General features: G+C 39.3%; 2 protein-coding genes across 2 annotated transcripts; one reads left to right on the top strand and one right to left on the bottom strand.

Annotated features, from left to right (window-relative positions):
* Positions 1-144: 144 nt before the first annotated feature.
* On the bottom strand, positions 145-1,140 carry LOC144529519 (trace amine-associated receptor 13c-like). Its single transcript, XM_078268638.1, has 2 exons — positions 1,077-1,140; positions 145-1,004 (listed from the first exon to the last, which is right to left on the bottom strand). The coding sequence occupies exons 1-2, from the start codon at positions 1,138-1,140 to the stop codon at positions 145-147; spliced, it is 924 nt and encodes a 307-aa protein (XP_078124764.1).
* An 11,650-nt stretch (positions 1,141-12,790) lies between these two features.
* On the top strand, positions 12,791-22,707 carry caly (calcyon neuron-specific vesicular protein). The gene is made up of 5 exons (XM_078268625.1): positions 12,791-12,910; positions 15,742-15,907; positions 16,574-16,693; positions 18,388-18,501; positions 20,682-22,707. Exons 2-5 carry the CDS (start codon positions 15,779-15,781, stop codon positions 20,925-20,927), a joined length of 609 nt encoding a protein of 202 aa, XP_078124751.1. The 5' UTR covers positions 12,791-12,910; positions 15,742-15,778; the 3' UTR covers positions 20,928-22,707.
* The last annotated feature ends 2,342 nt before the right edge of the window (positions 22,708-25,049 follow it).

The raw sequence follows: 25,049 nt of genomic DNA, 5'->3' as shown, positions 1-25,049 counted from the left end.
GGGTTATTGCTTCAAAAATACAGTAGATAACAAATCCTTTATGTTGTCACATGCTGCATTTGTGTTGTTTACATACTCTACCATCACATTTGATCACCAGCATTTACATTTTTTGCGACACTTTCGCTTACTAGGTGATACAGGTTATATAAACATTGTGTCAGAGGAGTCCTGCTCAAGTATCTTCAGGGTGACAATTAACTTGATAGCTTTTCTAAACCACGGATAGAAAAAAGCATATATGAGTGGGTTCAAACAAGAATTAAAATACAGCAGCCAGGACACAATGGCCCAAGATGAAACACTGTTTGAGATGTCCTGTCCTACGAGAGAGGGATAGTAATATGGACAGAAACTCATTAAAAACACCAGTATGACAACACCCAGAGTCCTGGCTGCTTTTCTCTCCGATATCTTTGCAGTGACTCTAACTGCACCGCCTGCAACAGCTGTAATATGAGACAGCATGGCTCGAGCCTGAGACACTGCCACAATAAACACTCTCATGTACAGAACGAGGATGACTGAGCAGGGGCCGATAAATGTGATCACAAGGTCGACAGTTCCAGAGACATAGTCAATCACCACCACACACTCCCCATAGCAAGAGTTATATCTGTTGGGCTTCCTGAGATGGTCCTTTAAAATCAGCCCGTTGTAGAGAAACGAGCAGGCCCAGCACAGACACACAGACACCTCAATTCTGCTGCGAGTGATTTTGTTTGAGTACTGCAGAGGATAACAAATAGCTACAAAACGATCGATCGATATGAGCACCATGTTCCCCACAGAGGCTGAGGTGAGAGTGAAGCCGAAAATGTATGACAGAGCGCACATGAGATCACCCAGCAACCAGCAAGTTTCTATTAATCGCGCTGTTTCCACCGGCATCACCAGCAGCCCAACCAGGAGGTCTGCGATGGCCAGGGAGAGCAGGAGCAGGTTGGTGGGGGTGTGGCGCTGTCTGAAGTGGGAGATGGAGATGATGACCATCAGGTTGAGAGCTACAGTGAGCACAGAGATGGAGGAGAGCAGCGTGTATAGGAGGATGGCCTCAGAGCGAGGACGCATTAAACCCCTGCAGGATGAGTTCAGGAGCTGAGGGTAGCAGAGGAGCTCTTCTCCTCCCAGGCCGTCCATCATCAAATACTGGAGAGAGGTGATGATCAGAACCTGCTAAGCTCAAGCAGCGCTCTGATCTTCTGAGACATATAGTGCAGCTCAATTGTCAGCTGTTGTCAGCCTATTCCTTGTTCTTTGAATTTCTCCTCCTCTTTGTCACCTCTCCCTTGCTTATTCCACCCTCCCTTCTTTATCCCACTGTTACATGAAGCAATATATTAGTTTCATGCAACTGATGGAAAAACAAAATCTGTAAAGCTTAGGAAAGTTACATCAGCCGCCTTAAAGCCTTGAGGGGATAGGTGTCTGGTATCTGGTCATGTCAGCAATCAACAGATATGAGTCAAGCCAACAAGTTATAGTCACAGAGACTTTACAACTGTGGTTTTCTGACTTGTTCTGTCCTTTGTTAGAACATATGAGACTTCAGCACCACTTTAAAACAACTGCTGTTGTGGTTGTGTGAATAAACATGTTTCACATGTACGAGCATAGGCACAAAACCATTGTGGTGAAACTGAAGGCTATGCTGGAAAATTAGAATCCTATAGCAGTTTGTGTGGTGATGCTTATATACTCAGGTTTGGTCTCTGAAGAAATCAATTAACAATAATTTTGATAATTGTTAAGTCATTTAAGTCATTAATCGTTTAAGTCATTGGCAGGATGTTCTGCTTTTCCCTGTTTTATGTCAATGTATTTTTTGAGTTTTAGACTATTCATCAGACAAAACTGACAAATTGACGAAGGCAACTTGTGTCCTGGGAAACTGCAATGGGCACTTCACGATTTGAGAACATTTTATTGACTAAACAGCAAGTCACTTAATCAAAAAGATAATTTTCCACCTTATCATGGTGGAGGGGTTTGTTCCACAAACCAATGGTTCACGTTACTCCTGCTATGTCCAGTATTTTTAACAGTCTATGTTACCTGCAGGGATAGGCATTGGGGTTTGGGTTGTTAGGGCAGCTAAAGGCGGGGACCTAGATGTGTTGACCCATGGCATTGCCTGAAGATTCAGGCAAGGTCCATTGCCTTGGACCTTTTCTGGAGGTGCCAAAGGTGAGAGGTGTTGGGCGGGTGTGGGGGTACTCACGAGCCCCTGGCTGAGCTACTATGAACCTGAGGTGCCTATGCCCCGAAAAACAGCAGTTTAGACAGCTACCATGCAAGGCACTTGCCTAAGCATCAGGAGAAATTTGTAGTTCACTGTTTTCTTCAACGACACTTTGACATGGGGACAGGACTTTACTGTCAACCCTGCAATGAATGGAATCTACCTCCTAAGCCTCAGCTGGGTTGGGCATTAACCCATCAAGGACCTCTTGGACTGGCGAGGCTCTCCTTGCTCTTACATTTGGTTTGACAAAGGGCTACTGGCAGATTCCCCTGTGGTCACAGTCCAAAATCATCATCAAACTCCAAGGTTTAGGACAATTTGATCTAACTTTCCTTCAAGTAGTTTGGAGCCCTAGTTTGGGTGCAAACCGGAGCACCCGGAGGAAACCCACGCAAACATGGGGAGAACATACAAACTCCACACAGAAAGGCCCGGAACGACCTGGATTCAGAACCTTCTTGCTGTGAGGCCACAGTGCTAACCATTGGGTCACCATGCTGCCAGTCCAGAATGGCCTTAACTTTTTCTCCTTATTGTCTCAAGGCAGCTGCATTGGACAGAGGTCTCAGTGAACCATTTTGTCCTGAGAGGATGGAGAGTTGACCACTTAGTAGTCTACATTAGGTGGACTTTCACTTCTCAGCATCTGTGTTACAACACTGTATTGAGGGGACAACCCACTGGCTTCAAGATGGTGCACAGCTCTTGTACAAAGATCGTAGAGGAAGTTTAAAGTGCTCATATTATGCTTTTTGGCTTTCCCCCTTTCCTTTATTGTGTTATATATCTTGTTTGTGCACGTCATAGGTTTACAAAGTGAAAAATCCCAAAGGCATTTACCATCTCCAACAGAAAACACTGTTCACAAACAGCTCTATTGTAGTCCAGCCTTTACTTCCGTGACAAACGTGCGTCACTTTGTAACACGTTATAATGCTCGCCTAGCTGCTAGCGTGGCACTCCCTCATGCTCTGCTTCTGACTGGCTAGTTGTCCTTACCTAGCTATTGCGCATGTGCGACTCTCAACAAAGATGGAATAGAAGTGAGATGCCTCACTCTGTAGCTAAAACGGAGAGCTCAACACAACAGGGTGAACAGGGGAGTTGCAGCAATGTGCAGTACAACAACAAAAATATATATATTTTTTTTAATTAAACCACGTAAACTTATTCTGATATAACCTCTAAATACAATTATGAACCTGAAAATGAGCGTAATATGAGCACATTAAGCAAACGTTGACGCTGACTGCCCCAGCAGATGGAACAATAGTCTTGCATTGACAGACCCTCCTCCACCGCAGTGCTGCGGAGGAGGGTCTGGCCAGTCCATACAGCATTCCGGGATGGGAGGAAAACTTGCTCTGGTTTATTGTCATTTCTTTAAACCAATCACAATTGCCTTGGGCCATGCTAAGCACCGGGAAAAGCCGCCATGCCGCTGCAAAATAGCCTAGGTAAGGAAGTTGTTTTGGTGGAACGTGTACGTTCAAAAGTTGTTTAGTTGTGCAACAGAAAACTCAGATTGGACAGATAGTCTAGCTAGCTGTCTGGATTTACCCTGCAGAATCTACGAAAAGGTTAACCATAGTCATCATAAATCGACCAGAGTTTAAAATGCCAACACAAAGAAAGCCCAAGGCAACGGAGCAATCCTGGAAGTGGAATGTCAAGGATATAGACTAATGTAACAATGGCGTTATTATAGATCCCACATAAATTCTAGGCAAGTCCCACCCTACGAAGCAGCCCGATTGGTTGGTGTTAGGCATAGACCTCGAGTGATTAAGGTTAGGATAGCCGATTGGTCAGGGGATAGGACCTGAACAAATCGGGTTCCGTTACCTTGTGTAAGCGTTGATGCCTGGCCAATAGTAGAGTGTGAATGCTATTGAAGGGCGGGTCCCTCCTAGAAGTTGCGTGGGTTCCATAATCACACGTAACAATGACTTTGTCCAGTCACAGCTGCAAGTAATTAGTATTCAGGACAACTGTCTGTTTATCTGTTTGCAGATGCTGTGGCCTCAGGCCCCTGATGAGACGTACCAGGTAGTCAGCCCAGAAAGATTGTGACGTGATATTAAAAGAGTGTGTTTGCTTCCACGGCAGGCCTTTTTAACAGAAGACATTTTGACTAGGCCTGGCAAACTTGATTCCTTTTAAGGATTCGGGTTATTCTGAGTCACTCACTAAACTGATCTGGGTAGTGCGAGTCACTTGAGTCACTTTCTGCCTGCTCGACTTAATTGCATTTTAACATATTACATTTATATATTACACCAAATCTACAGTAGGCCTAGCTAGGCTACGTGCAGAACATTGTATGTTATTTCAGAAGTGAAAGAATGGCTTTTGTTGTGGATTTACTTTACCCTGACTCGAGGAGAGACTTCACTCGCTCGTCAGCTGCTGATCATGACAATGTAGCCAGCCGATTCGCGCGATTGACTGACTCACGCGAGTACTCATGATTCATCGACAATTCATGAGTCATCGAGTCTCGAGTGAGTCCCATGGTCTGCGAGCTTGCAATGTTTCCGGCTTTGGGTCTGCGGGTTGGGGAGTTCCTTTAATCTGTCTCGGACTGTCTCTTTGCTCACTCAGTCGCTTGAGTTGACTTGTGGAGTTGTGGTTGCCTAGGAAATTGTAAGTTATAAAGCAGCTTTATAACTTAGCTTTTGGCAGCTAAGATGGCTAGGACTAGTAGTAGCTAATGTTTGTGTGTGGTGCTGTTATCCATTTAGATTGAATTGTAGTAGGACTCAACTGATCCGAGTTAATTATACTATATATTCGCGACTCATGAGTTAATTTAAAGAGTCGGGTGAAAGATTCGAGTGAGTCACGACTCTAACAGGTTTAATTTTGACATTTCACAGCAGGAAAAGCACAGGTGTAAATAATAAAATGAATGATGGCTGAATTTCATTTGGCTTCTTCAGTTTCGGGGTCCTGGTAACAGCATTCTGACTCACTGTAACTCTGTGATGGAGCCAACGCCAATATTCATTGGTAATCACAAACCAGTACATTTATATTTTTATATTTTCATGAATGGTCTTCATTTTGACCCCAGCTGAGATCATGGCTCACAGTGTAAAGGGGATATGGTTGCATCATGTGTTGATGCTAAAATGTGTTTATTAACACCTTTGACTAGAATTGTCCTGTGGTTTACTTACATGTTATCAGACATTGTTAAGGTGTGAACATGTCCCTCTGGTACACAACACTGCTATCAACCATAACGTTTGTTTGTTTTTGTTTTTAATATTGAGACTAATGTATCCTCTGAGGTACTGATTAGTTAGATACGTTTATGTGTGTGTAGTCCTAAATAATATCAATACAAAACCTAAATCATTCTGCAGTGTTGGTGTAACCAATTATTTTAGAGATTATGTTTTTTTCTTTTTTTATGTTCTTTATCACTTCAATAATAGTATGTTTTCAGCTTTTGCCAAAAAAATGCAGCAAATCCAGTTCAGTAGACCTTTTGTCTAATGTTTTGTCGTTGTACTCTGTAACCCTAAATTAACACACGCCTTTTTGTAATTTTCACCTATTTTGCATGCCCAAATTGAAAAGTTTATAACAGAAGAACTGTAAGGCCAAAATGCACGTATGTGACTCATCATTTGAAAGATAACATCTTGTTTCTGAAAATGTGTTTGTTTAGCATGTGGCTAAAACACAACCTAAACCACATCAGTTCAAATATGGCTCCAAAACGTTTGAATAACAATAACTAGGACATGCTTTATGCCAGAACTATGCAAATCACCACATACATTCTACATCTTGTCAACCACACCTGTATAGAATATAAAAGAATATAACCTTATGGGAGCTTAGGAGTTTTTAGTTTGTGGTGTCACTGGCTAGACTATAATGTATAAAAAAGAGGCATGGGTTAACTAGCCTACGGTGAAAATATGATATACTGTATAAAGAAGCTGGTTCCCGGCGGGCAGGTGGGTTTTGTTGACTATACAATTGATTCTTTTTAAATGTCCAGAGCTAAGTAAGTGAGTGTACCTGTCCCATAACTGAAAGTACTCCAGTACAAATACTTCAAATTCACGGGATCAAAATTCAGCCATGATTACACTTCTGCTCAAGTTGTATTGATCTTTTCTTTTGTTTGCATTCACGCTGGAAACTTGGTTTGTGACTTTCTTTTTGTAGACCATCTAAAGATGTCTGAATTTACTGTGAGTTTTGTGTTTTCAAAAAGAAGATATTTCCTGGTTTCTTAAGGATCAAAAACCTGCCGCATTTCAAAGTCCAGTGAGAAGCTGCATCAGGGGGATTCTCAAAACTTAAGCTTTTGTAAGATTTTGTTGTGCTCAACTATGTTAAACCTCTTAACAAGATTTGGTATAAAAACCAATGGATTTATCCTTTAACAATGCTTTCTTATCAGCATTGTTAATTCCCTTTCAGTCTTTTCACATCTGACAACCCAATGAGCAATTGCTGAAATGAAGTTTTCAACATGTCTGGTACATTTTTTTTTAAATCTGTTCGTGTTATGCGATTATTGGCAGAGCCCTATTTATTTGGTAGCACTTAATAATTAAGAGTGTTTATAAGCCTTGAGTACATAATGACTTCATTTGAAATTAATGAGTAGTTCATTATTACCTAAATATTTTTCCTGATTTGTCAATTCCTTTATGTAGCCTGCATCCTTTATAATGTCATCATTACTTACATATAACTTGTCTTGTCTCTTCTGTAGTTCAGATTAAAATAACTTTTGATAGAACATAATTCATTACACATTACTTTGTGTACTGCATAGCACAACTTTTAAGAGATCCTAACAACACCTGATATGAAATATGAAATCTTTAACAAAACATTAACTCACAACTGACACATTGATTCTGATTTATTTGTTGGTATTAAAAATCCTTTACAGCACGCACATATTTTGTTGTAACATTCATTAAACTATTAATGTATAGTTTTATTTTCACTTTAGCAGACTATAATTTGCTAATTGTAAAATGTCCAATTATCTAATGAAGAAAATACAGTCCCATGTCGCATCGTTGTTGATGTGGTGCTGCCATCTGTTGATGATGAACACCTCTGGAGTTGTTACTTGGCAAATCAGACACTAGATGGCTCTGTTGGTAAAGCCAATGTTGATTTAAAACACTGCAATAGCTTTGACAAAGGACAAAAAGGCATTTCTGTTATATGAACACAATATGTGAATAGGATTTTTACAGTCATCTCATACTTAACTAACTTGATCAGTTTTATGTTTGGATAGGCTACTTTTTTAGGCTTTTTTAACCTCCCTACCCATGTTCCCGTTGTATGTCACTCAGACTGCCTGAAACAATATAATGAGTGGCCTGTCCTGGATACAATTAAAACAATATGGTCAGTGACTGTAGCTGCTGACATGATGTGGTGAATTACAAAATGTACAGTAGACAGAAAGTGGAGAGCAACTCAAGTGAAACTATTAGTATTAAAGTGGAAATATGTTATTGTCTTTCAAGTGCGAAAAACAAGATTTAAATTTTATACTCAGAAAACATTGATTAATGCAAACAAATTAGGATTCTCTGATAAAGCACAATTACTCTTTTTGTAGTGTTTTGGTTAAGCAAATAAAAGACAATAATAAATAATATTTTAATGAAGGTTTAGAAACTCACAGTAGTAATAGACTACACAATATACATTACTTCACACGTGTTGTACTCTTCTTATTACCAGCTTATATTCCAGGCATTTTAATTATGTTTTTGCTGGTATTTACAATTTGGAGTGCTACAGAATAAGCCCTAGCCAAAATAGAAATAGCCACCTTGGTTTTCTTTTAATATTGGTGTGGCCATAACTGTAGAGCAAGGAGTGAGAAAGAAACAGAATTAACTGGGAGAGAGACAGATGAGATACTTTTACTTTTACCATTGCACCTTTCCACATTTTTTCCACACCACGCCTTTAAACATGCTACAACCAAACTTTACTGTAAGGGAACACTATTGATATATTTCTCTGTATTTTTGTAGTATGTGTGCATGGATGTCATATGTCTGTGTGCTTATGTGTATGTATGTTGTGTATATGCTATTGGACACCTTAATTTCCTTCGGGATAAATAAAGTATCTCTATCTCTATCTATTTTAGAAAGCATGGATAGGTTACATTCTTCAGCGGGAAGAGGGCGATGTTGTTTAGAAGATGAGTTTTCTGTTGAGGAGGGAAGACAGTTGGTGCTAGTATGATGTAAGGTCGGATGGCAGAGGAGGTGCTGAGCGGCCGCTACAGGGCCAGTCCTGCTGCAGATCTCTTTAAGCCAGGGGTCTTCAACGTTTTTTTAGGCCGGGGACTCCTTATCTGGAAAAGAGACCGAGTAGGGACACTCTACTGCATATATTGTATACAATTGAGTTGCATATTGCCAAATTTATGAAAATAAATGGGCATTATTTATACATAATGTTTTAATGTTAAACATACATGTGGAAGGCAGAGTGAATCTTTAAGCTTAACTGTATGGCTACCATAGTGGCTACCTTACCTATAGTAGGCTTATCTTTAATATGTACTTGTTTTTTTCACAAATAGGACAATTTATCTTTGCTATTGATATGTTGGATTCATATTAATGTATATTTTCAGACATGTTATTTTTATGAAAAAAGAAACTTTCAAAAAAATGTATTTTTCAAATAATTTGGCGGCCCCCATGCACTAACTCTGAGGACCCCCCCCCTGTTGAAGATCTCTGCTTTTAGATACAGTGTCTTATGTATATCAAGGTTGGAGACCTTCTACCTTAGGTTGCATTCATTTACTGTATAATTCACTGGCCTGTACAGATGGGGTCTACAACTATATAACTAAATCATTGTTGTTTTGGGTTTTTTATTCTTTACCGTCTCTAAGCTTTTCCTGTTCTAGATTAAGAGTTACATTATCTTCGAAGGCCATGAGCACTAGGCATTTTGATAGCACTGAGATTACAGTCAATAAGTCAATGATTTAGCCTGTTCTTACTGAACATATGTAATCATTTGTATACAAAATCTATACAATGTTTAATATCCAAATTGGTAGTTGAAGTTAAAAATTAAAGGGTTGTCACTTTTGGATTATATGGAAAATGATGACCTTCATACATTTTATATCAATGAAAGTTAATGGCTGTGAGAAAACATTGGAGACACAAGGAAGCACTGTGCTTATATTGTTTATGGTGAACACCAACGTCTGGTCTTCTTTTTCCTTTAACCACATCGTCAGCATTCTGTCTCAAATAAAACAACACAAACGCTTCAAATCCACAGTTAGTTAAAGTGTTGGTACTTCAAGTAGGAGCTTGTGGAGTCATCGTTGTGTTTACAAATCTGACAGGAGGAACTTTTAGAAAGAACTATCTGTTTCTGTTTGCGATATTATCTCATGATTAAAGGAATCCATTTAAATTAAATGATTTCACCAGTTCAAATTGAGTGGAAACTTTTTTCTTTATTACTTTTTTTGGTTTGCTACTAATAACTCTTTTCTTTTATCTCTCCCATGACCTAAAAATGTCAAAACTCACTTTGCCAATTGGGACCAATTTACTGCTAAATAGTGAGAGCAGATATTTTTTTCTCTTATAGTACATCCAAGAAAGGTTTGGGACCTCTAAGTTACTAAAAAAAAGTCCTTAAATTACCATTAATAGCATTGTTTGACTCAACAGCAACAGATTGGTTTTAGATTGTAGGTCGATTTGTTTTTTTTAATGCTTTGTATGGAACAAAAATATGACAAATGACTCAGCTGTTGTTTAGTCAGTTTTATAGTTCAAAATATAAACAAGAATAATATAGTTATTATTATCATACAAACAGAATGTTAAATGTAAAAAAAACAACAACAAAAAACAAATACCACATTTTCTGTGAAATTATCAAATCATCCGAATGTCTCATAGGTTCATTAACACACAAACAACAAACATGCCGACACATTAACGTGCCTGGTTTCACCCGGTTTTCCTTCCATACACCGCGGCCTTATTGATTCTCATTTTAATTATGTTGACCCAGACTCCGTCTCTCTTCTTCACTGACAACAAAACCAGTGCAGGCCAGCAGTCTGCCTCTCACACTGTGATGTTGACATCTCCGTCTTCTTACAGGGGAACTAGTCGAGGATCCACTTTGATGTCACTCCCCCGCAAAGGAAAGGTCAAAATAATAAATGTAGGCCCAATTGATGGGTTGGCAGGGGGGCACGGGGGGTTCAGGGCTGATTTTTGGACGAGTGCTCCCCTAAAGGCATAATGAATTCATACAGTCAGGCACAGCCAAAGAGGAAAACGGCATGGGTCCTCTTTCCATGAAAAGGTTGATCTAAATCTGCAGACGAGCCTGGCTCCTTCTGCCCACTCATTCTCCACACACATCACTCTCTTCTCTTCTTTCTCTCTCTCTCTCTCTCTCTCTCTCTCTCTCTCTCTCTCTCTCTCTCTCTCTCTCTCTCTCTCTCCCCCCCCCAGGCTTGTCTCACATACACACATATATGAATAAATGCTCAAAAATATGTCTTTCACTTCTCTTTGACACACACCTCTGCAAATGCATCACCTCCTTCTCTCCTTCACTGAGAGAGGTGAACCGCATCACCATGGAACAAAAACCCCTCAGTAAGCTGCTCCACCTAACTCTCAAGAGTCAGTAATCCAAAAATACACAAATGCTTGAATATGTCTTTGAAGATTCCTCAGGTCATCCGGGTCACAGGATATCAGTTAGTAGGTCAAAGGACACCGAGTTACACCAGGTCTGCTGGTCTTTGGCCTTGTGTCCATCATTGCAAACTCATGTTTTGCAGCTGGAGAACTTTATTTTAAATTGTAGTAACGATCCCAAACTTTTATGAAACTACCAAATAGGGCAAGCTGAATTATGGGTACATGTGTATACATTAATACCCAAGACATCAAGAATATTTAAATTGCATCTAAAGGTGTCACCATTAACAATTCACAACTGAAATTGGATTTGAATTTTTTACTCAACTGGAGCAACTAGCAGTGGAAGAACTATTGTAAAAGTAGCAATACCTCAATGTAAAAAAATACGTCATTACAACTGAAAATACTCAATTCATGATGCTACTTTGGAAAATTAAAGGAGTATTAGCAGCTAAATGTACTTAAAGAATCAAAAGTAAAAGTGTGTATGCAGAATGGACCTTTTAGAGAGTTATATCATATTATTGGAATATTATTGCTGACGCATGAATATGTATGCAGAAGTGTAATATTAATTTAATCTACTCTTTATTTACACTGTACCCTAAACAATGTGTAATTATAGTTTATATCATACTAATGTAGTATATACACTAATATATATATATATATATATATATATGTATATATATATATTTATATATATATAGGCTTACATGTTGAAAGCTGGTGTATAAATGAATATAATGAATAATTAAAACACTTATTACAATATTATATATATTATATATATATATATATTATATATATATATGTCTTTGTAAGAGAAGTTCTAATTATTGACAATACTAATAAACAGATCAAATATTATATCTGCTTACAACTACATTATAGTGTTTTATAGACCTAAATGTTTATAAAGCCTACTAATTATAAATGCTAAACAGGGGACTTAAAGTGTTAACTAAAGCTGTCGAATAGGCTGTGGCAAAAGCACACAATTTCCCTCTGAAATGTAGTGTAGATAAAGAGTAAATGGAAACACTGGAAAGTAAAATAGAAATACCTCAAGTCAAGCACTTGATTAAATGTAGGCAACTTACTTTACTTTTCACCAGTGACCACCACTGACCTGACTGAGGTGAGCAGAGCCCCATAACGCTGCCTTTAGTGTGGATACATGTTTTATTTAACTTAGAGACAAATTTAAAGGAAATATTGAGAAATCTAAAGGCTTCAAATGATGACCTCGGTTTGAAATTACAAAAAGTAGGCTAACATAGGCTAATTAACAAAAAAGTTGGCCTATAGGCTACCAAATATCCCAAACTAATTCTAAATACAGAATAAGTTGTCCCTGTATTTTAGTTTGGGTTGACCATAGACCAACATTACATTTGCACAATAAGATATGGCTTAGACTAGGCTACTTGGCTATAGGTTAAAGGCTACTCGTAGGCCTACATGTTGTATTGTTGGCCTACGTTATAATAGCGTCATTGGCTCGCACTTTATTGATCCTATAAGCCCTGTTTCCATGTGAACACATCGAACTGCGCGAGTATTCGTTGTCGCAATCAAATTACTATGTGGTTTATTATAGGCTAAAGTCACAATCTTTGTGTTTCCACTCAGAGACAAACTAGACCTTAAGGCCCTGTCTTACCGCATTGGTGACAAACACTCGGATAAACCTAGATGTGATTATTTCCCACAGGCAAAACGCAATTTCCTGATCAGCCACAATCCCTGTGAGTTGATACTGGGTTGCACACTGAGCTGCCAGTTTCCTCCGGAGGACGAGCAGCTCCAGGGCTGAATTACATGCGCAGTCCTGCCGTGAATCACAAATCACCACGGCAACCGGCGTTCACACCGAGTCCCCCGTCAGCATCAGTGGTGTCCGATCCCATCCACAGACGACAGAGCACCGAACACCACAGTAAGTTTATATCCCCCTTTTCTACATTCATGTTTTTGAGTGCGCATGCCGTTTATTTGTGTATTTCACACACGTGTTTGCGGGTAAAGAGCCTGTAGCCTACCGCTGCGGAGAGACCTTTCTTCACATGACGTGATTTAGTGATTTAACTGCAGGTGATGCATGTTTTTTTCATCTGCTTTAGTGAATGAATGGAGAAGCATTACATCTTTATTCGGTTGTTATGAGGCTGTATGTCTCTCTGGCAGGCTGAATTGCGTTGTAATTTGCGCTAGGCTACCTCCACGTTACATAAACGGCTACAATTAACTACGCATCTAATGATCGTCCTTTTGGCTTTAGGCTACACATGTTAGACTAAGTACGCAACTCATTAAACACAAGCTTTGTCATATAGAAAAATGTACAGTGTGACATTTAAGATGGAAAAACAGGCTTCATCGGCTGGAATAATATGCTTTTTAATTCAGATCTTTTTTTAAGATAGAAATTACATAGAGAATTGTTTTTTTTTTTATCAGCCTTCTATCTATTTCTTGTGCTGTGTTACATCTCTGCACTCTGATTACTTGTTACGCATCCTGTATATATCTTGTCGCAGCAGTCTTCAGTGCAGCAAGTTCAGATATGCATGACCAGTGAACCCTGAAGAACTTGAGAGGCACAGGCATAAAGAACCCACTCTTACCTATTCCTAACACAGCCCGTCTTCACCTTCAGAAAGCTGCGTCTTCCCTGTCCTGTTAGTTGATATATGTCATATAGTGGCGATGGATTAATCTGCATATTCATGCCATCATTCTGCTAATAATATGCATAGTGCGTAATTAATTAATGTGCATTTAAAATATGTCATTTGCAGCTCTCATTTCCTGTCAGTATGGGAACACTGAGTGTTTGACAGCAACACCCGGCTCATTTGTTAATCACAGATTCAGAATGATTCATCAAGTACTCACATTTCCCTCCAACAGTGGGGAAGAAAAATTGTGGTCAGCACGACCACTTTAGCCACCCACTCACAAAGGACACCAAGTACTATGTAGCCTACTGTATTTCTTGAATAATATACTTACTTAAGAGCCTTCTTTTTTTGTCACTTGACAAAAGCTGCTATTTAACTGCTTGAAAAAAAACACGAACAGATTCTGCATCAGAAGATACGTCTTCATCTTTTACACAATTTAGAGGCAATCACTTTGCACCATTATTCTCTGTAGACCTGGTCTGCTGTAATCCAAGTCCACAATTAAATTGGGTTTAAGGTTTCCACTTAATATAAATAAAAACATGAAATATTCTTTCTTTAGCAGCATTTATTCACAGTAGATGTGTCGGCAGCCTTAGTTAATGATCCTGTATATTTCCTTTATCAAAAACACATTTTGTGTGCATAAGAGATGTCTCCTGCATCATAAAAAAAACTTTGCCTCCTGGTGAGTGTATCATCATTGTGAGTCAGTGGCGTCAGTATGGCCCGTGGGGTCCTTGGCTGAGGGAAGGTGTTGTGTTGCACTGTGTGAATGAGATAAGTAGCGCCTCACCTCTTCCTTCCACATTCAGATGATCATTTGATCGAGGAGAGAAAATAGAATCAGAGCGGAAGGGCATTCAGCACTGTGTTGGTGGCGCATTAGATTTACACGTCGGTTCTAAACAATAAAGATAAGAGTTTGGAGGAATAGCTGAGGCTGAGATATATATGGAATGAATCATACACTCACACTTATGAAACAATGTTTACTGGATTAGATAACCAGGAGGAAAGTATTCCTACTGTATTAGGATGGTTGCAAACATAGAAATCTAAAGACATTTAAGATGGCGCCCCCACTAGAAGCCACATAATTATAATTCCACTTACCTCTCAGAATTATTCAATTATTAAAGGAATACTCTGATATTGTGGGGTTCTATGTTTATTTGCTTTCTTGCTGAGAATTATTCAATTATTAAAGGAATACTCTGATATTGTGGGGTTCTATGTTTATTTGCTTTCTTGCTGAGAGTTAGATGAGAAGATTTATATCATTCTCATATCTGTAGGTAGCCATTCTGTATGAAACTACTGCAAGCAGCCGGTTGGTTTAGCTTAGCATAAAGACTGGAAACAGGGGGAAACAGCTAGCCTAGCTCTGTCCAAATGTAACAAAATCCATCTACCAGCACCTCTAATACAAATAATTGAAGTGTAAAAAACACATGTTGTGGTTTCACGGTGGTGCTTTGAGCTAAATGCTAACATAGGCATGCTAACATACTCACAATGACAATGCTAACCTGCTGATGTTTATAGCAGGTATAATGTTTACCATGTTCACCATGTTAGTTTAATGTGTTAGTATGCTAATATTTTCTAAATAACATTAGGTGCAACTTTGGCTGATGAGAACGCCATGAGTTCTGCAGTTGGCTACTTAATCATAAATCAAAATATTGGACAAATACAAATTTTGACCTGATGATCACCAAAGTCAATACAGCTCATCCAAAGGGAGTCATGCATTTCTGTACGAGATTTCATAGCTATCCATCCTATAGTTGGTGAGATATTTCAGTCTGGACCAAAGTAGTGGACTAACAGGCTGACATTGCATCTACGTACTACTTTCTTGCAGTATCAGAAATACTTTTTTATTCTATTATCCTTTTTGTGTGGTCTATATTACTCTTGTACCATCCTGTTTTTCCTCATCATGCTGTCATCTTCTCCAATTTCTTTTGTGTCCTGGCAGTATCCAGGATTTGAGCTACAAGCAGCGCTGTCACATTTGGTTAAAAGAACACAGTCTGAGTCAGTCTGACCTGAACTGCCTGTCCCTGCTCTCCAGATCTATCCAGGCATTTTCTTTAGACAGCCGAGCAGCTATGGTGAAGCTAGGCAGCAATCTGTCTGATAAGCTGGAGAAGCAGCCGTCTGCGGACGACGGCTTTGATAACATCCCCCTCATCACACCCCTGGAGGTCAACCAGCTCCAGCAGCCATTTGCAGACAAGGTGAGTGCGGCTTATTAGGTCAGTTTTTGTAAGTCTGTTTATGTACCTGCCTACTTATATTTGTTTTCTCTAAAATACTGTGTTTCTAAGTTGCATGCCGACCACAACAAACCAGCATTACAGCATCACAGAAATAGCCAACAGATTAGTTGCTGCTGAACACATCTGGACAAACACTATTAAAATTCATAAGGGCATACCTTCCAAGCATGAGTCCCAACTCTGAGACTGCTGTATTTACCTTCTGTTACCTACCGTCCCAGGTTAAAACCTTGGCATTAGCCCACGCAATGCAAGCATCTCTTTGAATGCATAATGGAAGATGAAAGCCCTCACACTCAAATTTTGGTTGGATGATGCACTCAGCAGCACAGGATGTTCCACAGGCTAACTAGATGTTGCTGAAACATTAACATGAAAAACACTTTGTAGCTCCCAAAGTGTTTTTAAGGCATTGATTAGAACTGGCTGTTTTCGCAAATGATGCTTGTGTATTTTTAGACATGCAAAAGAGTATTTTCAGTGGACACAGGATCACTGAACCTGCGCTGAACACTGGGCACATCATCATCCATCCACCATAATGTAAAACAAATAACAGCTAATTAGTAGTTCTCAGTTTATATCCAGAAATGTCACAATAACAGTGCATTGTTTCTGTTGCAGGTCATTGTAAAGACATCAACACAATATCAGCTGCCGCAGAAGAAGAAGAACAAGCTGTATGTGCCCAATATCAAGAAGCTGAATATCAACTTCTACAGTGATGTTTCAGAGAAAGCCAAGGTACAGCAACCTTCTGGTGTCTGGGGAATTATGTTCTGATTAAAACATAAGTCTGGCGATATTTTAAGTTTTTCTTATTATCAACAAATCTCATGAAAAGACCAAAACCAACAATAGATGGATCACACTTAAGTATTAACTGTGTGTCCAAAGCCTGATATAATTCATTCCTCTTTGCCATAGAGCTCCATTGTTGTCCAGAAAAGGTTAAAGCAACGCCAAAGATTATGTTGTACCTTAAAATAATGTTTCCAAAATCGTTTCAGTGGTTCATCAACTCGTAACAGGGTGAACGGCACTTCTGCATTCGCTTTGCGGCCCTGTATATGCTAAAACCGCACTATGCAAGTTTTCCAGATCAGGTGGCAGATCTGTAGTTCAAATGAGAACGGTAATGGACAATTCCGCTTCCAACCTGTAGGGGAACCGAAGAGGAAAAGTGCTTTGGTTTTGCTTTAAAGTCCAACTGAAATCACATTTTGTCATCCCTTTTTGCAGTCTAAAATACTGTCAACATGTTATTTTAATGCATTGTTTATAGTTTTGTGTTAATAAAAGGAAGATAAAAGGTATTTGGGGAAATATCAGAAATACGCTTTTCATCTCAGCTGACTGGAAGGGCGCATCTGTGTTAGATTGACAGCAGCTGCCTGGCAGGCTGCCAGAATGCCGGGAGGAAAAGTAAACAATGTAAAACCATAGCCTACATGTCATGGGCAGACGGTGTGTTGTTAGTGGTATTGAAGAGTAAGGAACACACCAGCATCTGACTTGATCGAAGTGACATTTGCAGGAATGTTTACATGCTGTTTAATGTGCTGCAGCTGATTAACTATCTAACCTGCAAACTGACACTTAGCAGTGCACTGTCCCCACTGAATGTTTGTTTGGTGGCTTGTTCAACAAGCAAAGGTGCAGAAAAAAGACCTGTGTTCATGTTTGTAGATTATATAAGGAGTCTTTAGCAGAAAAGCTAACGTGGGTTGTTGTTAAGAGTCTGTGGCTCAGTGGGACCATCTGCCCTGTCTATGATAGAACGCTGACATTACTGCTTTATGCAAAATTTAATTTGCAGTATGGAAATAAGGTCTCCATCTAGACAGATTTTTTTTCCCAAAGGAGAACACAGAAGAACTAATTTATAGAGCAGATATCAATATGTATGCTGTAGCAGACAAATACATGCAATTTAATTTCAGTTGGACTTAAAAACACAACAATGAGCCAAACAATTGCACTGACTGATATGTTCTGTATTACCATTGACACTCACACACTGGAGTCAATCCTACATGCACTGTCCCACGTCCATGAATAATCACTAGCGCACCAAATGTGTATTAATCCATTAATTAACATAGTCTCCAACAGATACACTGCATTTTCCTGTTTGATTAACAATTGCTAAATACTACAGTGCCCAGCTTTTTTATGAAAATATTTTGCCTTTTTTAAAGTGAAATTTTTAAGTTAGTTTGTTTACCTGTCTTCAGTAGAAACCAATGGGATTGGGGCTGAGTGCCACAGACAGGGTTGGGAAGCTGGAACAAAAATATATTACCAGCTTTACTCTTTCAGTATTGATGATACTTGTTGCTGAAGTGGTGTATATATATGTGTGTGTGTGTGTGTGTGTGTGTGTGTGTGTGTGTGTGTGTGTGTGTGTGTGTGTGTGTGTGTGTGTTGTTGCTCAGATCACAGGTCTGATCCTCATTACATTGGCCTTCCTGACCAGCCTGCTCCTCCTGTTGATGTACAAAGCCATGTGGTATGACCAACTTACCTGCCCAGAGGGTTTCATCCTTAAGGTGCGCAGCATAAACACACACGTACACACAAACCCACACACACATAGATGAGCTCACATACACAGTCCAAGCCATTAAAATGCTATTCTTGCAGAAAATGAGTGTGCATAAACACACATGCAGTGCACTTGTGTGTGAAGGTAGCGCCTTCACTTTCAACCGTGGGAATTCTTTTATCACACACACACACACACACACACACACACACACACACACACACACACACACACACACACACACACACACACACACACACACTGTGGATCTACATGATTTAGGGAGAGAAAGAAATCTAAATGGCCATCATCTTCCATCAATAAAGCAGAGACCACCAGAATCAGCTCATGTAGTAGACTCAACCTCAACCTTCTCATTTCATTATCCAGGTTAAAGTAGTCTGTGCGACACCCACTCAGAGGGTACTTACACAGTCTACAATGCAACTGGTGCTTTGTTTCTCGACACACCCTCACATCAATCACTTGGGGAGGATTCTCTGAAAACTGGAGCTGGAAACTCAAACTCATTATCTTCCAATGACAACTTGGAGGCATCGTGTAGTGAGCCTGCGCTTAGTTTGCAGAAGAAAATGAGAGAGTGGGAGAGACAGAGGGAGAAGGAGGGAGAGGGAGCTACAGACCCAGCTTTCTGCTCAGGCAGAGATTGGGACGCCCGCCTGTGAATCAGAGGGGTCTTTAATTAGAGCTGAGCGTGACTGAACTGTGATTAAAGGCTTAACAGTGAGGAGGGAAAGCGAAGGGGGGGGGGGGGGGACCTTCCGGCAAGGCTTTTGAAGTTTATGCCGGTTACAGTTGCTTTCAGCATTTTTTCCTGCTAAAGCGTTGTTGGAGACATAAAAAAAGAAGTGAGGATGGAGGGAAACACTCGTGAGGTCAACACAACTCAGTGGGCTCTTTCCAAAACATAACATTACCAGGATGGACGCTCTGTTTCTTTGATTTCATTTGCCCACATTGTCTTGTACACACTCACCCTCCTCAAAAACAAGCAAATGTGAGTTTAAAGATGTTGCACTGGATGCTTTTTCCTTAAGTGAAGGCTTTTTCTAAATGGACTTTGCAACCGTGGTGTATTACTACTGTAAATCTTTAACGTCTGTGCATTGGGAGAAAGAAGAAACACGTTTACAGGAGGTATTTAAACTCCCCTGGTCTGATTTCTAGAAACATTTGCGGTGTGTATTAGTGAAGAAAAACTCACTTCGTACTGTGATGCTAACATTTGTTGTCACTTGTTTCTTACACTTTTTAATCAACAGTTTTTGATAAATGTTTTTTTTTTACTGATAAAGGTTTTCTAAATGTTTCCTTGCACTGTGATGCCTCCATAAGCTTTCGAAACCCTGCATTGTGTTCTGATTTATTCTGAGCTTGAAAGTTAATTTCTTGGCTTTATAAAAAGGTATTTAGACAGAACGATCTTAACTCAAGGTCCACAGTTAGCTAATTTCATCTGCTGAGGTATTGTTGGCAGCCCCAGAAAAAAAGCTAGTGGGTGGACATAGATATTTTATCTAATCTTTTAATTTTTGCTGGCTCTTCTGCCTTGATGCTTAACGGGGCTTGGATGTCATTGTGTCTGTTAAAGTGTCTTTGCGATGTGGCAGTACATGGTAGTTACTGTAATGTTCTTGTTGTAATAGTCTTTGTTGTAATATAATGACACATATACTTGACCAACCACAATGGTCAACACTGTTAGCAGCACCTGAAAGTACTTGGATTTAGTGTCACCTCTGAACGTTTATCAGTGTTTTAAGCCCCCAACGTCTCCTTCCAGGCAGCGCTGCCTGGAAGGCACTAGGATTAGGCAATGGTTATGGGTTATTTTTGTTTCTACCATAACAATTATATTAAGTTTTCACAGTTCAGAGATACACCAGAACACATTCTAACATGACTATAGACAGAGACCTTGATGAATGAACAAATCCCAAAAACGTGTTCATGTGCATCATTTACATATTGATATATATGTATGTGTACTTATAAAAGTTGTCCTAGATGAGTTTGTTAATCATTATTAATACAAATAAGCATACAGTAAATTAATTTCATGGACAAGTTCTATGTTGACCTGCTGGAAGAGACTTACGTTATTACAGTAATGTCACCTAGATTGAAACAAACTAAGATATGTTTGTCTTCCTGTTGTAACAGCAGAAGCACTGCACCCCGGCAGCTCTGGAGATGTACTACACAGAGCAGCAACAGCAGGGGGTTCCGGGCGTCCGCAACGGGGCCAACACTGGGCTGTACGCCGCCCTCAGCCACCTTAACCAGGTCAAGAGGACTGGGCCGGAGCTGCCATCGCCATGGTTACCAGTCATCAGTGCTCTGAAGGAGGCAGAGGTGGCCAAACAAGGCAGCGAGCTTCTGCCAGGAGGACTGGAGGGAGAGGAATGAAGGGGCTGACAGAAACGCAGGTGTTAAAGGTGGAAATGATGATGGGGTAGATTATTGTGTCTTTCTTCCCTCGTACAGTCCATCGAATCACTTGTTTATACTGGTGCTCCAAATCCTTAAAGACATTTAAATCAACTATGTAAACCACATGTATTTAAGAAGAATACCCAACTGTATGTGTGTGTGTGTGTGTGTGTGTGTGTGTGTGTGTGTGTGTGTGTGTGTGTGTGTGTGTGTGTGTGTGTGTGTGAGAGAGAGAGAGAGACAGAGAGACAGAGAGAGAGAGAGAGAGAGAGAGTTGTGGTTAGAGGCATTAATGTTATTAAAGTGTTGGAGAATGTGCCTGACTTTTACAGTGTTACTGAGGCATGAGTAATCTCCGCCATCTGCATTCAGTGTGTTTGTAAATACTGTACACTGCGGGTGCTCACATAGGCCTACATTTGAACGCATTTGTATGCATATTTGCGTTCATGTGTGTGTGTGTCTGTGTGTGTGTGTGTGTGTGTGTTTGTGTGTGTATGCATACACTGTATGATTTGCATACTTGTCTGAGAAAGTTGGAGGTGAGAGAAGAGAAGCGAGGTGAGAGAGCTCAGAGTGAGAAGTGAAGATAACAAGTTTTTAATGAGTTTCTCCTCATCACCTCGTCTCGTTATCTCCCCGTCTATTCATTTAGTTTCAGAGGCGGAATGTACGAAATCATCAGTGAATGTGCTCACTCTTTAAACATTAAGACAAGGAGCTATAATTGACCGTTTACATTTTTTGTCAATTCTTCATCTTATTATCCGGAGATTGTTAATTGCAGTTCTGTGTGCGTCTACAGTTAGAGTCAGAGGAAAGTGTGTTTAAAGAGGCTCACACAGTGGCTTTGGAAAGTATCAAACTAATAAAAATCTAAAACTACAACCTCTTTGTCATTATGGATAATTGTGTGTAGAATTCATCGCCAAAAAGTCAATTTACTCCGTTTTAAATTAAATCTTTAACACAATAAAGTGTGCAACAAGTAAATGGGCCTTAAATCTTTCTGAAGCCACTTTTCATTTGAAGACTCTTATTATGTTACATGATGATGTGAGCTACTTGATGATGTATTACTTAAAAACAATCTACATTTTAATAATGCTGTATGTTCATGTATGTAAGGTGATTTTAAAACTAGCAATGTATTAGTTTTGTTGCTAAATTTTGTTTTAATTAATGTTGCTGTAAGTATTCTGTAATGCCACTGTAAACGAACATGTACAGTATAACCACAGGGTTGACTCATCATGATCCTTATATGAATTTATGAAGTAGCTGCTCTAATCATGCAGTAGATGTAATTAGTGCTTATTATGTACTACCTAAAAGCTTCTATTGCCTACACATGTTACTATTTATTTTATTAACAGATGATTTACGTGTATGTTGTTTTGGTGTCTTTTCAATGGTAAAGTTGTTTGAAAATCTTGCTTTAAGAGCTCTTTCACAATCCAGTGTTCATCCATTTTTAAGGGAAAAACTATGTGGAACAAATGTTGTTTTTCTTCAACCGTCATCAGAAATAGATCAAAATTCTTTGACAAATCTTGTAATGTGTCCGAATTATTTGCTATCACTTATTTTGACCTACATTTTCTCTTTGTCACTTTTTCAAACGGTGGATATCTCATTTTGAAACAAAACTCTTCATGCGAGTAGGACGCATGTGAGATCACAGCACAGCTTGTCCTTTGGGGGTTCAAGTGCCAAACGTTTACATCAGATCCATCTGCTCTGATGTCACTGTCTGAACAGAAATAAATGACTCAAGTGTGGAGTTGTCTCACTGATTTAGACTCATTGCCTCTAATGATCTGATTTAATGATTCATCGAGACTGAATATTGGTGGTTTTATTTAACAGAAAACATTCATTAGGTGTTTTCTCAGGAACTAACTGAGCTTTGTATTTAGAGCACCATAAAGGTGTACACACTGTAAGCCCATCAAACGTTTTTTTGATCTGAAATCATAATATATAAAGTAACTAGTAACTTTTCAGAGAAATGCTGTGTTAAAAAATATACAGTCTATACGGTCGCTAATTATAACCTACGTTACTTAAAAACAGACCACGAGATACTATCTTGGTGAAAAATAATGTAATGGTGAGGTATTTGTGAACTAGGTTGGTGAGTTGAGCTACTAAAACTTTCTTCATGAGTCAGTCCTCATTAACTCCAAATCAGCTGCTGAGCTGCACAAAACTAATTAATTATTACTAACAAAAGTACTCATTTATCACCAATTACCTGAATGAATTACTTTTTTCTGCCCCGTCAAGTAAAGTGATATGTCATACTGAGAAGGTACTCTCCATTACTCCATGATTATCTTACCATACTTACTTACTCCTGTGTTTTTTACTGCTAATTCACAATTAGCTCTTGAAAAACAAGACACAGCAGAACTCATTATCAGATTTGTCCCTCGATCGCTCTCTAGTAACGTTTGTGTACCGTATTGTTGACTGTTACCCTTATAACAATGACAGTGACTGTTCTGCAAAGAGATACATTTTACTTTTGCTAGTTAAAGCACATTTTTCTTATAAAGCTTGCATACTTTATTTAGGTAAACATTTTAATGTAGGTCTCACCTCTACATGCAGTACATTCCTACTCTTAGATTACAGTTTTTCCCGATTGCTTACACACTGAAATCAATAGTATTACACAATTATCAAAACCTTACACTCAAGGAGCAAAACATTGGCCCAGATGTGCACCACACAATGTCAGCCTCACACTTTTTGCAAACAAATACACACACAGTGATTGCAAAACACTAAACACACTTCTACATTAGTATATCATGATGTCACTTCCTTGCAATTCCAAAGCACTGACTGTCAAATTACCACACCTATGAGCCAATCTGTGAAACACAGCCACCAGGTGCGCAAACACATGATTGCTTTATTGTAGACACACCATTCAGGTTTAAGCACTATAAAAATGCAGCAGATAAGTTCAGCTGCCTTCCATCAAAATGAAAGGAGTCAGAAGAAGAGGGAGGGTGAAAGGGGGAATCCACAGAGGAGGAGAAGGAGGTAGAGGAAGAGGTACCCCTCATTCAGGCCATGGAGGACGCCTGTGAACAGGTTGACTTGCAGCTGTGCAAGGATGGATTTGACATTCAAGACGGTTCTTCCCACGTTGCCTTGCCAATGAGGATATCGCCTGTGATGTTGATGAAATTCTCTGGCCAGATCCAGCTACGCGAAGAGATAATGTCTAGTATTGTCTGTACTTTTTCAGATTTTTTTTTTGTTTGATTGTTGTTGTTTTTTTCCATAATTGTGACCTGTAATGGATACAGTATTTTTTAGCTAACAGTGTTATACACACTACTGTAGTAGCTGTATGAAAACTGGGACATGTTTTGTTGTGATTCTCCATGTTGACATGTTGACTGATTTGGGTATATGGAGAGAAATAAATTATATTTTCCTCAGTCTGCAGCATTGATCTTGTGTAGTGTTTGGTGAAGTTATTGTATATTTGCACTTTCTCTGTGTACTTCATTTACAGTACTCTAATCACTGAGAAGTAGAATTGCTAAACGTGTTTTAGGTTAGCAACAGCAGTGTGTAAGTCATATGAAACGTGTGTGTTTCATATGGTAACAAAATAGTGCTTAAGCAATCGAAAAAAACTGTAACATTGGCTACTCAGAGTCTGGTTTGAAGAAGAAGAAAAAAAATATCTAATCCTAAATAACCAGCAGAAGACAAATGTACAGCGCCTTTTACACTCTGTTACTCAAAAATGATCAGTATGCATAGCATTCAAAATATGATTCCTTCCTCCTCAAACTTTAGTTTAGCTATGCAAAGCCAAGCCACATCCTCTCTCTCTCTCTCTCTCTCTCTCTCACTGCTGGGTTTACTGCTGTGAGCCTGTCTGCATCTCATTTACACTCACATATTTTCACACATTGCTCTAAACCCAGGGATGTGTGGCTTGAATGTTGTGTGTGATGCCTTTTTAGAAGTGTGTGTGTGACTATGAAATCATTAACCTAGAGTTATATGTGTGTTTTGTAAAGTTTATAGTGTGAGCGTCTTTGTGTTTCACGCGTGGATCTCTGT

Source organism: Sander vitreus, chromosome 2, assembly GCF_031162955.1.
Source record: "Sander vitreus isolate 19-12246 chromosome 2, sanVit1, whole genome shotgun sequence".
Lineage (NCBI taxonomy): Eukaryota > Metazoa > Chordata > Actinopteri > Perciformes > Percidae > Sander > Sander vitreus.
Note: the sequence above shows the minus strand (reverse complement) of the source record. Positions and strands in the feature narration are given on the sequence as shown.